Here is a 16,085-nt window from a genome sequence, read left to right as displayed (position 1 = left end):
AGAGAAGCTGTGGCTGCCCCATCCCTGGCAGTGTTCAAGGCCAGGTTGGACGGGGCCTTGAGCAACCTGGTCTAGTGGAAGGTGTCCCCACCCATGGCAGGCCGTTTGAATTATATGACCTTTAAGGTCCCTTCCAGCCTTAACTATTCTATGATTCTATATCTGATGAAATACAAGATGTTTATTATACTACTAATTGTCCTATTTACACTACTTATACAGAAGGCCCTTATTTTGATGCTAAGAAAAATAAATCAATAATAGAGTGTAAGCTTGTCAATTTGAATGTCAGAGTGCTCAATAAAGTTAGTGCTTCATAATATCACCATGAGCATTTTGTTATTTCAATATTAATAAAATACTATATTTGAAGTAGAACTTATTTTTACTGTTGAAATAGTAAAATAAAATTCCTTGTTAGCAATAATATCACATAGTAATACTAATAAACTATAATTCAGATTGTGTGCAATTTTATGTAAACTTCCTGAGATTATAATTTATAATGCATTTATTGAGCTCTGTCTGAAAAGAGCTTCACAGTCAACGTTTGTTAAATAATAAAGAGGGACAAATGTATGATGAAATCAAAACTGGTTAGTGTATCTGTTGATTTCCTCACCTTTATTGCATTTAGATCAGTTTATTTCATTTTTTCCTTTTATTTTCTATTAGTATCTTTTCTCTCAAAATTAAACTGTAATCTGTGAAAGCTGAAAAGTATCCATATAGTGTGCACAGGAGTTGAGATCAGGGCAGGAGTTTTATGCAAATTTTATTTCAGTGTATCTTTAAAAGGAGAGATTTAAATCTAACAAGAATGCTGTCTCCAAATTTACACTTGGAAAGGTATTTCTCCAAGTTAATGCAAACAGAGAATTACATATATATAATACAGATATAAAAAACATGCGATGTATATGTGTAAATACATCCATATAAAACATTTGTGCACCACAGCTTCAGTTTCCATAAGGAGTCATATTTTTCCATGTGTACATTTATATCAGCTGATTATCTAGCCAAAATTATAAATATATGCAAGTTATCTATATTCAAATATTGCCTGTGTCTACTTTTGTAAGGCTTAATTAAATGTTAAAAGTCACTACTTAGTTGCTACTTACTTTTGTATAGGTTTCTTTAATGAAATTTGGCTCCATAGATTCCCGTTATCTGAGAAATATAACCAGAGTACTGGTGTTTGGAGACAATATGGTTTGCAAGTATGTGGGTTAATGGTAAATATATGCACTTTTCCCCACCGAGCTAAATTTGGTATCCTGGTAAATCCAGGATCTTCACATTGAAGAAAGAACATGTAGTCGTACCTTCAGTCATCTCTTGTAGTTATTGCTTTTTTTGATAAGCTATGTTGACTTTCATAACTAGCCCATTTCATTTGTTTGTTTACTGAAATAACTGCTAATCCATGTCATTGCCTTCACTTACTCCACTGTTCTTTCTCTCTTCCAGCAGTAGTTACTATTCCGTTGTGGCTATCTTGGTTAAAAGTGTGTAACTACAAGTTTACAAAAGGGTAAACCAGAAAGCAGATATATGTATAAATTAAACATACACATAGAAATTGGCTTGGGTGAATGTTAAGTTCTGAGCCAGCCACTTAAGTGTAGTTACTTATAGTTAATTGTAGTTACTGATATATGTCCTGAGACCAGCAGTTTGGTATTACTACCTTTTCTGGTTTCTGATCCTTGTCTGAGATGTGGTGTCAGACTTTGAGAGGAATTGGCTTGTAAGAAGACTCTATTAGCCTTAGAGAGCTATGGAGTCTTGTAGTAGAGCTTACTAAGCTTGAAGACATCCATCCATTAGTGAAACTATGTCCTTTTTTCTGATAACTACTGTTTTTTATGACCTAGGGAGATACGATTATTTAAGTGTTTAATTTTTAACTGTCCTTCTCAAATGACACCCATGAGAGATCCTCCCCTCAAATGTCATTGCATAGTTCTTGCTATACAAATTTTTTTAATAGTTAAGCAGCAATCAATGCAGAGGATCAAGCCTCTGCTACTGTCTTTTGCAAAGCCAGGGGTGCAAAGTAGCCATAGCCTTTGATACTGTTAATCTAAATATGTATCTGGTCTATCTAGGCTAACTTTTTCATAAGACAAATTTCATTCTGTTTTTCACCATTCCTACAGTGAAAAACACTGTGAAGCTATACAGAACAATCTATAGGTCAGAACATGAATAAATCTGCTCTTGTTTTCACTGAGGTGAAATATTAATGGGGTTACCACAAGGATTTTAATTGATGTGTGTCTCCTTTTTTTGCTGAGAAGAATGGAGAACAGAATATTTAACCCAGGATATTGATTACAAATAATGTAGAAGGGGATGTTAGGGTTTATTACTATTTTAATTATGGCCATGAAAACTCAAAAGTGTTCATTTAGAAGCAGTACATTCATCTTCTATCATCTTTATTGGTTGCAGTTTGCCATATTCATTACAGTTATAAATGTAGCAAGTAATTTATCATTCCACCATGCTTACTTTATGCATATTAGTTGATGATATAAGCTTTATACTTCGTTTTACCTTACAATTTTGTGATCTGCAAGTAAAGAGCATGTGCATAACTGGTGCCAGGTTAGGTCAAGATGCACCATTAAAAATGCCCTGTTCTGTCAATTCTTATCTCTATACGTGTAGTTAAATATAGACATGGTGGGCTTAGGAAGAAGGGGTGACTCCATTCAAAACATGGCGTTTGTTTTTCGTTATTATTCTTAGAGTTTTGTGGAATTAGCTGAATTGTGAACAAACAACTTAAAGAGGCACTACTGAATAAGTAGTTTCTGTGCTCTGAGCTGGAGCTATTGGTTAGATACTAAATGCAATAGGACTGTTTCTCCTTAAAAGTAATCCAGTACCATGAAGTCACATGTAGAAGTATATATGTATAGTACAGAAATGTGTGTGTGTAGAGATACATATATAAAAAAATATGTGTGTGTGTGTATATATTCAGGTGGTTTGGTATTCATGTATTTACGTTTCTCTATGTTTTTGCATCGTATTATGTCAATGAGAATTGTAAAAAGGACTTTGCTTTTCTTGTATTCTTTTTTTTTTCCTAATTGTGTGCCTAGCTAGATTTTTGTGAGTGTTTAAAATCTTACTTGTTTTAAAACTTGCTCTACTATCTTATTACTTAATTATATCTGAAGGAAAACTGCTGTTTACTAAATTGTATAGAACTCATGAGAAAGTTGTATTTGTATTGCTCCTAGGAAAATATTTTGTCTTCACAGTTTAGTGCCTAGACCTGACAAAGTACCTTCCTCTCTTCTTTTTCATGTTAGAATACTTTATATAATGGACTTACTTTGAGGAATTTTTACACAGGGTAATTATATTCCTGATCAGCAATTCAAAAATTCTTTGTTACAAGATTATTAAGAAGACAGTCAAGAAAAAGGACATGGGCATGCAGCCCTAATTCAAAACTGGCAATGAATCATGACTAGGATTTTTTTAAATGAGTGCTTGATGAGATTGATGTCGATCAGTGATACGAAACTCTTAGGCTTTGGTATTTTAACAGCATTGACTGGCTGAATGTTTACCTTTACCACATGCTTTTCCAGTACTGGTGTGGTGTTTTGCAGCTGGAGTACATTCACATGTGTCTGATCCATTTCCTACTAATTGTCCTCCATCCATCCCATCTTGGGCTATATTTTTTTGTCAGAGACTGCCTTCTCAGTATATAGGATTCCATTTCACAACTTTTAATCACTTAAAATCGAAACAGCCTTCTTTAGTAATTTCCTCCAAGAGTCCTCTTCTCTCTCAAAGAAATAATTGTGATCAGTTAGAAGTTGAATTGATGGAACTTTCGGGTCTCCCCAAAAAATAATCATGAATGTGTAGGATTTTTTAATTGCTATTAGAGAAACAATGACTGAATGGCCATATACTTATAGATATACTTCCACCTACTGCTAAATCTTAGGAATAATATTCTATCCCTATATGTTCAAAGTCCAAGCAAGGATCAGGAGAAACTACTGGTGCATGGTTCTAAAATATTTTAGTAGCTGTGAGGAACTGAAGCAATTAAAACCTAAATGTTTGCTGTCAGCTATCATTCAAAAACAAAGTATGTTTAGCAGAATTTGTCACCATATCTATCACAGAAAATTACTGAAAAATTTCTGTATTTCTACATGACAAGTGATAGTAAATGTTGAAGGGTGATCTGTATTGCTATGTTTCTTCTGAAATACAAATTTGATGTTTTGATACTAATTTACATACCCTTCTGATCTTTGCTGTTTCTTTACGGTCTTCTTATATTCTTGGGGTCTGCCTCATTTCTTAGTTCAGAATAACAAGATGTTTCAGGTTCTAGGTAAAAGCTAGTTGCACTTTCCTTCACCTCCTTCTTTCAATCTATCTCCACCATTTTTTCAGTTCAACAGCTTCTCACTTGAGGCTTCAAATTTATTTTTTTTTTCTTTTCAGTTTTCAAATTACCAGGATAGTGGTAGCAAAATTGGTGGATAATTGTGAACATAGAAATATTAAAATACTGAAATTGTCAGTGTATTTTAAGAAAGGGACTAATAACTGTTTTATTTTGTGAGTACTTTATGCTTTTTGGAAATGACAAACCTGTTGATAGGAGTAACCATAAAATTCCTATTGCTAATCATCAAACTCTTTCTCTTTTGACCTCAAGTTTCGAGCAAAAGGGGAAGTGACTTTTCTTAATGGTCCTTAGAAATTCCTTTTTTCCATACCACAAAATTTAAATGGTTCTGCTGAATAACCTTAGTTAGACAGCTTTGAAAAGAGAGGCCTCCTGAAGATAGCATAGACAACTTAGATTTTTTTTCTTTTTCTAAATTGCCAAATGAATTGCCAAATGAATGATTTCTACATACCTTGTAGAAATCAACTGTGGCCGAGATAATCGGCAAACTAATTAGAATAGATTAATTTTAAAACGTATTGTTCAGAGGTTGATTTTGGGCATTCTTACCTGGAATGCTAAAATGTGATTTTGGTTTTAAATTTGAATCCTAAATTAATTTGGATGAAGTTTAGTATGCTGTTAAAATAATGCTGTAATCTGACCAGCAATATCAGAGAATGAATATCTCAATGTATTTCTAATTTCATGTTTTAAGCTTTCCATGTTTTCAAGTTCTATTCAGCTTCAGTGGAAAGCATCATTGACACAGTAATGGCAAATCTCTGCATATTTCTATTGGCTATCCTTTCCTCTAAATTTAATTAAAGGACATAACTACACCATGTAATTTTCTGGATTGGTTTTAGAAGCACATCATTGTGTATTTTAGACACATTTATTGTTTTATACTGAAAATTGGGCACTATTGAGTAGCCTTGAGGTTCTGTAATGTTAATGTTGCATATTACTCTTGAAAATTTCTACTCTAGTCAAAGGCATATTTAACAACACTCCTAGGCTTCTCTTGGACTTGCAGGTCCACAGCTGTTATAAAAAAATTGGAAGCCTCAGTCTCCTTGAACTCACGGAAAATGGGTTCCTAAGAGTCAGTGCTTATAGGCCATCTAAGATATGTTATTACCATCAGATCTGTATGTTTCAGCCACAAGATTTCTTCCACTAGTTGCTTTCATCAAGTACAAGATTTCTAGTAAAAATAAATCATTCAGAAAAGTTTATGGCTGATCTGCTACTGGCGAGAACCTGTGAAGATAATGGATGCAGCCTTTTAAGGATTCTCTCGAGAAGGCTTGAAGTCCTGCACCTAGGTCAGGGCAATCCCAAGCATAAGTACAGACTGGATAGGGACTGGATTGAGAGGACCCCTGAGGAGGAGGATCCATCCAACCAGGATGCTGGTTGACAAGAAGCTCAACATGACTTGGCAATTTAGACTTGCAGCATAGAAAGCTAACCGTATGCTGGGCTACATCAAAAGGAGAATGGCTACCAGGTCGAGGGAGGTGATTCTCCCCCTTTACTCTGCTCTCATGAGACCCCACCTGTAGTACTGCATTCAGCTATGGGGCCCCAGCACAAGAGGGATGTGGGCCTTTTGGAGTGAGTCCAAAGGAGGGCCACTAAGGTGATCAGAGGGGTGGAGCACCTACTTTGTAAGGCAGAGATAGTTGGGCTTGTTCAGCCTAAAGAAGAGTCATCTCTGGGAAGACCTTATAGCAGTCCTCCAGTACCTAAAGGGGGACTACAAGAAATCTGGAGAGGGACTTTGTACAAGAGCATGTAGTGATAGGACAAAGGGTTACTGGTATTAAACTGAAAAAGGGTAAATTTAGATTAGATATAAGGAAGAAGTACTTTGCTGTGAGGGTGATGAGGCACTGGAACAGGTTGCCTAGTGAGGTTGTGGCTGCCTCATCCCTGGCAGTGTTAAGGGCCAGGGTGGATGGGGCTTTGAGCAGCCTGATCTTGTGGGAAGGTGTCCCTGCCCATGGCAGGGGGCTTGGAACTGGATGATCTTTAAGGTCCTTCCAACCCAAACTATTCCATGATTGTATGAAGTGTCCTAGTTATTTATGTACTTTCCTTCTTTTGTCTGAAGATTTTTCAGGAAAGCAACCAGTACAATGCTGCTTTGGACAATGCTTCTTTGGACAATCCATGAAAAGCCAAAGCAACAACAGCTTTTGTGATTGGGAAAGCATAAAAAAGGGATACACTAACTTTGCCCCAGTTGGTGTCAGGAAGATCAATTCACTTTGCAATCTGGAGTGGGTTTTGTGAGTTTATGAGTTAGACCCTATCCAATGCAAAACAATGGGATTTTTTCTTGATAGCATCAAGAAAGTATTTTGTATATTATCTACTTTAGATCATTTTGTGTAGAGAAGTGTTTTTTCTGCAATTCCAATAATGAATTTACATTATATGGTGTCTTCCAGTCAGAAGCATCCCAAATTACTATAGTCAGTAATACTGTAAATATTCATGCTTTTGTGAAACCTATTCTTGATGCTGTGGAATGTTGGCAGGTGTTCATAGAACACCATGCAACAAATCAGATGAGGAAAAGAAAACAGGGTGATTTTTGATAGGAGAGGGAACTATTGTGAATTTAGCTAGAGAATAGGCTTAACATTCTACTGTCACTGAAAGTGTCATTCAGACTTTACTGACCAGGGCAGTTAGTATTCTCACTTTCTGAAACATCTTAATAGATGTTTCATGTGAACAATGGCACAGTCAATATAGATGTCTGATTTTCTATGTGTACTACATACTCTGCAATTGAATGTAAATCTGTAATTTTTTGCTCTTGTATAATGCAGTATGTAATCAGCTCATTTTTTCTTTTTTTAATTATAAAAGTGAAAAGTATAAATGAAGCTACTCAAAATACATTACACTTCTCTGCAAATATAATTTGAAACTCCTGAAACATTAATGCATCAAATATGGGATGTTGGTTTTATGCTACACAAAAAAAATAGAAAAGTTAAGTTTCTTCTCTATGTTATTAAAAGTATGTATTGGAGAGTTCATGGAGAATTTGCTCGCTTCCATTCCCACGCTTCTGAATGATGTTTTCATGAGGGAAACTCATGAAACTACTCATAGACTTTTCTGTGTGCATGCATGTGTAAATTTTTAATAATACTTTGATCAGAACTAGATAATCTCATAAAATCAACCACCTGAATAACTAACATAATTCTAATGATTTTTATCACAACTAATGTTGTGATAAACTAATGCAACTATGTGCACATATTTAGTAAAAACTGCTTTCTATTTATGAGTTAGAGCCTACACACTCACTGGTAATAGAATGGCAACTAAAGCAGAGACCAGAGAATTTTTTTGTTTGCTTGTTTAAACATGATTTGCTAATTCCTTACTGTGAGAAATTTGCATTCCAAATTACATCTTTAGTTAAAAGCATGAAAGAAAAATCTTAATTTTCATACTTTTAAGTAGGCAGAAGCATAATTAGGTAGTAACTAAAAGAAGTGGGAGGTACTTTTTTTCAGTCCCCTGAAGAGTCAAGGTTTAATATAAAATACTAATTGAAAAATGGTCTAGATTTAAGCCAAAGCAGCAATCTGTGAAAAAAAAAAAACAAACAACCAAAAAAACATTCTTTCCTCTAGTAAATCTTTCTCCATCTTGGTTCCAAGGTTCTAAACCTCGTAATTTTAGATGTAAATTATTACCAAACATTTAAGCTGAAGCTAGGTTTCTGTTGCATGGTAGTTTTTAGGACTAAAATGAAATAATGGGCTTTAGAAATGCAGCTTCAGCTGAGAGGAGGTGTGAGAACTGGAACAAAATGAACACTTGTAATAAACATTAGAGTGGGAAGTGGCCCAAACTCTTGCTGCAATATACTGGCAGATAAAAATACTTCATAGTATCTTTCTGCACTGTCAATTTATTATATTTGTAATAAGCTAGAATGATTTTAACTTGAGAAAGACATCTTACTTGCAATATTATTTGTTCAAGGGATTAGTTTAACTTTCACTTGAAAGAAGCAGTATTTATGAGGGCAGAAATACCACAAAGAAAACAACATAGAGAAATAGCAAGATGACATCTTGCAATAATTGTGGGTAAAATATATGAGGGAAATTCTACAAATATATGTGCTGCTTGTGATGAGAACAAAATCTCAGGACCACAAATGTGATTAGAAAAAAATGTGCATTATGTTGAGGAACAAAGTAGCAGCTCCTCTCTTACTATGATCCAATTGCACTTGTTTGCAGAATATTTCAGTTCTAGATATCCTTTTATAGAAAGAGAGAAATTGAATGGAATGGCATTTACAGAATTTAAACATAATCAGGAAAGATGAAGACTAATTTATAATGTAAGTTTATTTACATTATGATCTACAAAGAACTGCTCTTTTTATGGATATTTGCGTATTTTTTAATCTGAATATCAAACAGTCCATTAGAAAGATGTCTCTATCCTTTCTAAGTGTTTTCTATAAAAAGAAAATGTATACTCTTTGAGCAACCAAGAATTTGTTCAGTGCATGGCCCCTCTGGAAGGGTAGGTTCATATTTCAACATACATGCATATGGAACCCAATCCAGAGCTATTCTAATTACTCAGAAAAATTCCACTGAATTCCTTGAGGGTATGTGCAATCAGTAGGGATTTGTTGTGTAAGCCTACTGTCAGAGGCTAAGCCCAAGTTTGATGTGAACAAACACCTGTCCAGACCAGCCTGGTATTTCTGCCTGCTGTGCACATGGGACAGCTCATGACCTTTTGGTATCTTGTTCTGCCTTGAACTTGTGGCTTGCATTGGGTGTTTAGCCAGGGACTTTCCAAGAGTTGTCTGATACAATGGAGCATAGCTGTAAATTCTAAGTGCATGCAGGCATCATCTTGCCAGTAATGTACTTGCTTGTCTTCCTGTTTGATTCCACTAGACCTCTATCACATCTTTTGTTGATGCAGATTTTTCTCCTAGATTTTCATCACGCTGCCACTTCAGTTTAAGCATGGATGGCACAAGACTACTCACAAACAATACAAGCTTATTGTAGCAGTGTTTTTAGCCTGCCACATAGGGAAGTACTAGATGGCTCTCACTCTTAGTTGGCTGCTCTCTATGGGAACTTGTGCTTTCAAAATACGCTCTCATCAACCCCAACCTTATAGTCAAATGAGCAGCTAAAATAGCGTAGAATTTTCATAGGTATAGAATCCAGAGCCCAGATAGAATTTTAAGGAGTTTAAAGTAATTGATGAGTAATGAAGATGGAAAAAGAGATAAAATGGAAGATAGTAATTTAAATACAGTTTTAAGGAAGTAGTGATTTGCTTTAGGGAGACTAAAATGCAGAATTGCGCTAGATCAGGTACAATTACATTAGATGGAGCCTTTTGTGTAAAGATGTTTCTCTGTTAAGAGAAGATAAAATAACATTACAAAAGTAGTTGAAACATTTAATAAAAGGGAAAAAAGACTACAGCAGAAGATTCATGGCAGAAGTTATAGTTAACCATGAGAAAATATGAAGAAAAAGTTAAGCTGAATAACAGATAAAAAAACACCTTGGTTCGTTGTCTGTGCAGTCTTTGGAAACAGTTCTGTGAGGTGGAATAAGCAGAGGGTGATGCAATGAAATGCTTCTATTGTCAAATTGTTGTGTTTGGTTTTTCCAATGATGCTGTTTTTTTATAATCAGACTTTTTCTTTCCTGATGTAATTTAGCGCAGGCATATATCACACCACCATGTGGAGTTTTAAACTTAAAGCCATGGGTTTTTGCCTGCTTACGTATGGTTACTCTACTTGGTGTAACACCTGCATCAAGTACTAATTCTTGCTGTCCAGCCAGTCAGCGTGCATTTCATCATCCCACTAAGTTTGCCAGGTAAATACTTTGTATCAGCTGGGTGGCACATAAAGTGTTAGTTTGAGATTGCCATCCCCCTACTTCCTAAGACTGTGAGAATTGAGAATATAACCAGAGCACATGTCATCAGAGAGAAGGAGAGCAAGGAAATAAGGTAATAGCAAAGTGAAAGGGTTGGGAACCTTACTATAGGTAGTTGGAGGTGTTCACATGAGAGGAGTGCAAATGAGGACTGGGGAGACAGGAAATGAAGTGTCAGTGTTTGGTCATTGTTCTGCTTCCCATGAAGATAATTTGCATGTGGTGGTGTACAGTCATAGCTGCTCAGTGCAGATTATCTCATTGCAGCATAAGGGAGGGGGATGAGAAGTGGCATAGCATAATCACTGAACATCTGGCATTCCACAGTAGATGTTATTCTGCTCTCAGAACTGAGCCAGGACTTGCAGTTTGGTAAATCAGACGACTTTTAGGTGATAATGATGAGTGCAGCGTGGGGTTATGCAAGTGGGCTGTCAGTAAATGGAAAAGGATTAGGGAATTAGCTGAGTTTAGGAGTCTAGGACTCTGCAGCAGGGTGAATATGAGCCACTAATGCTAAGTTAAAACAATTTGAATTGTGTCCTCTGTATTGTAATGGCTGAGATCCCACACGTACCAGGCAATCTTCTGCAAAGTGCAGTTTCACCAAATCTCTGCTGACTTCGCTGGGAACTGAGGGCAACAGACTGCTTTCCAGTCTGAGTCCTTCTTAAGCACCAGTTTCTTGGACTGTTGCACCTTTGTCAAGGCTTTTGAAGATGGCATAATGTATTAGTGAAAACTTATGCAGTGGAATTACTTTGTTTCTTTTATTTTTGTTACAGCTTGATTCCTTTTCAGGGGAGAAGTACTAAACTTGCTGAGCCTGATTTTGAACTTGGTGATGGTAATCCAAATAGGATGAGAGTAATGCCTGTAGAAGTAATTAATTTGCTTTGTGAGTAAGCAAATGTCGTAATTGCAATCTTTAATTTTTATAAAATCTATTTAGCACTAAATAAAAGTTGAGTTCCTTCCAATTTTTTTCTTCCTATAGCAGTTGAAACAAATTAAATTGCATATGTATTTTAAGCTTATGTTCGTAATTGCTTTAGATACTCACTCTCATTTTTGCAGCACAAATTTCAGTATAGCCAAGAGCATACACACAAACCAGGAAGCCTAACCTTCCTGAATAGTCTCAAAGATACCTTTATTGCATAGCTCAGAGCACTTATTTTGGGTAGTAGTTAATTTTCTCCCATATGCATCCAAATCACTTTCTGAACTTCTTATCTGTGAAAGCGAAGTAAGAGCACAGTCCCATTTCCCTGACAGACATTAAGTACTTAAAATGGTGGTGGTGCAGATAACAAAATCAGATATTCTTATGATTTCACTTTCTGTTTGTATAACCAGAGTCGAGACTAAGTATTTTGTTGTATCATTTTATAACTTGTAACTTAGCGACCTTACAGATTTTAGGCTTCAACAAAACAACAACAAAAAAGTATTATTTCAATTGTACTGGCACCTAGAGGTCTGTGACCTAATGTGTTAGCTGCTGTATTAGTATACAACACAATCAGTGTTTGCTGTAAAGAGGTGACATTCCAATATATAAACCAGGGAAAAATGAGTGAATGCAGGAAACAGGTAGAGAATTACAAATTGGTAGTAAAATTAATATGACCTAAATGAAAAAAGAAAAAAAAAAAAAAAAAGGAAAAATCCTAAATATGTTTTGCCTTTTAAAGTAATTATCTCTTTTTTAAAATAACATTTTCAATCAGTTGTCATAAAAAAAGGAATGTTATAACTGAATATCTCAATGCAAATGTTTCCATTCATTTCAGGAAGAGCAGAATTTTACTTACGTTTAAAGCAAAATGCATACAGATGTATTTATGTTCTGTTAAAACTGAATTTTAATTGGAATATGTTTTCTGTCACATCCTAGTATAAAGTAGATTGTGCATATTGTCTGTTTTTCAATACATGTATATTTTAAAAGTTGTCCTATATGTTAATAGGTGAAATATTAACCATGCCAGGGGTTGTATTTGAAAGAATGTTAGTGGTATATTCCTATACTAAAACAATTTAAAAGTCAGTTAAAACACACAATCTGATGTTTCTAAAACAGATATTTAGAAACGGTATTTTTCTATATATCAGGAGCAGACAAATGTATATTAATCCAGCAAATCCAAGATTTTCCAAAATGCATTTATTTTCCAAAACACATTTGTGTGTTGTTTGTATGGCCAACTACAATAACATGTCTGAACAAGGTGTGAGTGGATGGGTATGGAGGAGAGCATTCTTTATCTTTCCTCTGATTAGATAGTTTTGTTGAACAACTGGAGCTGTTACTGGTGAACCAAATGAACTTCTGTGATGTCAAGTGGAAAAAGTAGTAGTTTCTTATTGAGAAAATATTTGTTGTTGCATACAAAACATTTCCTCTTTAATTTTCCAGCTGAATTAAACCATTATTTAATCTTACTACACCATTAGCCATGTTACAGTACCAATATGCTACAATGCTGCCCTAAAATTAAATATTGCACTTACTTCTTCAGTCCCATGTATGTTTATGAGAGTCTATTTTCATACCTTCTTAGGTTCTTCTCTTAAACTCAAATAAGCGCTTATGCCTAACTTCATCAGAACTGTTCATGTTGGTTTTGAAACCAGGCAGGATCTGGCAAACCACAGTTAACAGAATCTCCTCAGGAAGCTGTTAGTAGTATGTCTTTAAATCAGTGGAGTCCAGTAAATGTTTTCAATAGTATGTGGCACAAAACCGTAATCATGGAAGTCGCGCCATGCAATAAGAGATTGGCAGTTTTATTGAGTTTTCCTGAGTGACTCTGAAGTAAATACATTTTGTAACTAAATCCCAAATACCAAATCAAATGTAAGAGTGGTTTCCTTCTTTTTCTGATTGGAAAACTAAAGATCACCACCCAAAAATCACCAAATAGTTTGAACTGCATTTTAAAATTACTATGAGGTGTCCTGACTTAAAAATGAGTGTGTCTATAAACATGTATAAAAAACATTTCAATGTGTGTGTATATACACAAATAATGTATGTAATTATATACACATATTGAGATGTTTGTGTTTTTATAGGATTATTACAGGATTATATGGGTGGCCTAAATGCACTTTCAATACCATATTTTTATGTTACTTTTAGAATAAAGGTAACATAAAAGTATGTTTCCTTTAGAGTAAGTCAGCACCTAATATTTTTTTTTTCATTTATTCCATAGAACATCTTTTGTTTCAATGTCAATGAATGTGAAATTCTTACGGAATTAAAAATTTTATATATAATGTAAAAAAATTCATTGAAAATACAATATGTTGTGTTACAGTTTTTATTGTACATATTGTACAAGTGGAAAATATAAATGTTTCTCAACTTCATAGTATGCTGGATTTTCAAAGATTTTATTTTGATGCCATCGTAACAACTGGAAATACCTAAATTGGGTAAGATTAGAAAAAGCTTATTTATAGGGCATGCCTTTTTATTTGTCATTAGCTTGACTTTCTAATGAGGCAGTAAAATGAGAATGTTGCTAATAAAATTTTAATTGTATTTTGTATTGTCTTGTTGCTGAGATTTTAGATAGCATTTTGTTGAAAGGATTGAGAAGTTTAAAAGTGTTATCCCTACACATACGGTCCACAAAACCTGGATAAATAGATATCAGTAGGCTACTAAAAATGCATTTTTGTAAGATAAAGCATCATACCAATTCAATATCATGAAACAGATGGTATATTAAAACTTTGAGACCTATTTGTAAAATCTATACAGAAAACAAAAGCTACAAAAAATATGTATAAATACTAGATTTCTATCTTGCGTGTCAGTCTTCACTCATAGCAGTAAGTCAATAAGGAATAAATTTGTTGATACGAATGAGGTTGTATCCATTTGAAACTTTCATGAAAAGTAGCATTTATAGACAAATATGCTTTGTTTGAAGACGTTCTGATAAGCTTTTTAAGATTTACAGACACTATATTTTATTCTTTCAAAAGCTTCAGCATCTGTATACTCTCTCCAGTTGAACTTCATTTCCATAGGCTGGAAAATAATACACTGTAGCACATAATGAATTTGTGTATACCACAGTGGTTGACAGGTTAAACAATGAAGATCATGTCCCGTTCAAGACCAACTAATACCTGTCCGTGCTATACCGTATTTGCTTTATTTGCTTTAGCCAAGTGGGGTTTTAATTATTGCTACTATAGATGTTTGAAGGGAAGGTAAAGAATTCAGACACCTTTTTTCCTAAGAAGCTGGTTTGCTACCTTAACCTGGAAAGAGAGGAATCAGATGAAAACACTCACTTTGACACAATCAAAGTCAGTCTTTCCATATGAGCAGAATACCTGCATTTGCTTAATCTTTTGGTCTGATATGTACTATGCTGAAAGCAGTACAGTCTGTGGGAGAATAATAAATATGATTTTCCTGTTAATTTATCTCTAATTCTTTGTAATGTACATTTGAAACATGCAGATGAGCTGTATTTTTTTAATATTTTTTAACCTTTTCTTTTAAAACCGTGGTAACTAACTTGCTTCATTCTTTTCCTTCCTTTTATAGGGTAGCAAAAATATTATAGTGTTTATGCACAAAACAGAAGTATTATTTATATATATTTTTTTTAATTACAGGTAAAGATTATAGTTCCCAACAGCACAGCAGGTCTGATAATAGGGAAGGGAGGTGCTACAGTGAAGGCTATAATGGAGCAGTCAGGGGCTTGGGTGCAGCTTTCCCAGAAACCTGATGGGATCAACTTGCAAGAGAGGGTTGTCACTGTGAGTGGAGAACCTGAACAAAACCGAAAAGCTGTTGAACTTATCATCCAGACCACAGAGTGGCAGCTGTCTCAATATCAGTTATGCCAATGTCACAGGTCCAGTGGCCAATTCCAATCCAACCGGATCTCCTTATGCAAACACTGCTGAAGTGTTACCAACTGCTGCAGCTGCTGCAGGGCTATTAGGACATGCTAACCTTGCTGGAGTAGCAGCCTTTCCAGCAGTTTTATCTGGCTTTACAGGCAATGACCTGGTGGCCATCACCTCTGCACTTAATACATTAGCCAGCTATGGATATAATCTCAATACATTAGGTTTAGGCCTAAGTCAGGCAGCAGCTACAGGGGCTTTGGCTGCAGCAGCTGCCAGTGCCAACCCAGCAGCAGCAGCAGCCAATTTGTTGGCCACCTATGCGAGTGAAGCCTCAGCCAGTGGCAGCACTGCTGGGGGGACGACATTTGCATTAGGTAGCCTGGCTGCTGCTACTGCTGCAACCAATGGATATTTTGGAGCTGCTTCTCCCCTAGCTGCCAGTGCCATCCTAGGAACAGAAAAATCCACAGATGGATCAAAGGATGTAGTTGAAATAGCAGTGCCAGAAAACCTAGTTGGTGCAATACTTGGAAAAGGAGGGAAAACATTAGTTGAATACCAGGAGTTGACTGGTGCAAGGATACAGATCTCTAAAAAGGGAGAATTCGTACCTGGCACAAGAAATCGCAAGGTAACCATTACTGGAACACCAGCTGCAACCCAGGCCGCACAGTATTTAATTACACAACGGATCACATATGAGCAAGGAGTTCGGGCTGCCAATCCACAGAAAGTGGGTTGAGAGCCCCTGCTAAAGATGA

The 16,085-nt window shown here is 35.4% G+C and overlaps 1 protein-coding gene across 1 annotated transcript in view; it reads left to right on the top strand.

Annotated features, from left to right (window-relative positions):
* Nucleotides 1-16,085, top strand: part of LOC104410933 (RNA-binding protein Nova-1-like) — a 39,539-nt gene that overhangs the window by 21,401 nt on the left and 2,053 nt on the right. The window contains 2 exon segments of the mRNA XM_010021234.1: nt 15,082-15,278; nt 15,280-16,085. The exon segment at nt 15,280-16,085 is cut by the window's right edge and continues 2,053 nt beyond it. Coding sequence (XP_010019536.1) covers nt 15,082-15,278; nt 15,280-16,066 — 984 coding nt within the window. The 3' untranslated portion in view covers nt 16,067-16,085.

Source organism: Nestor notabilis, unplaced genomic scaffold, assembly GCF_000696875.1.
Source record: "Nestor notabilis isolate BGI_N333 unplaced genomic scaffold, ASM69687v1 scaffold1569, whole genome shotgun sequence".
Lineage (NCBI taxonomy): Eukaryota > Metazoa > Chordata > Aves > Psittaciformes > Psittacidae > Nestor > Nestor notabilis.
Note: the sequence above shows the minus strand (reverse complement) of the source record. Positions and strands in the feature narration are given on the sequence as shown.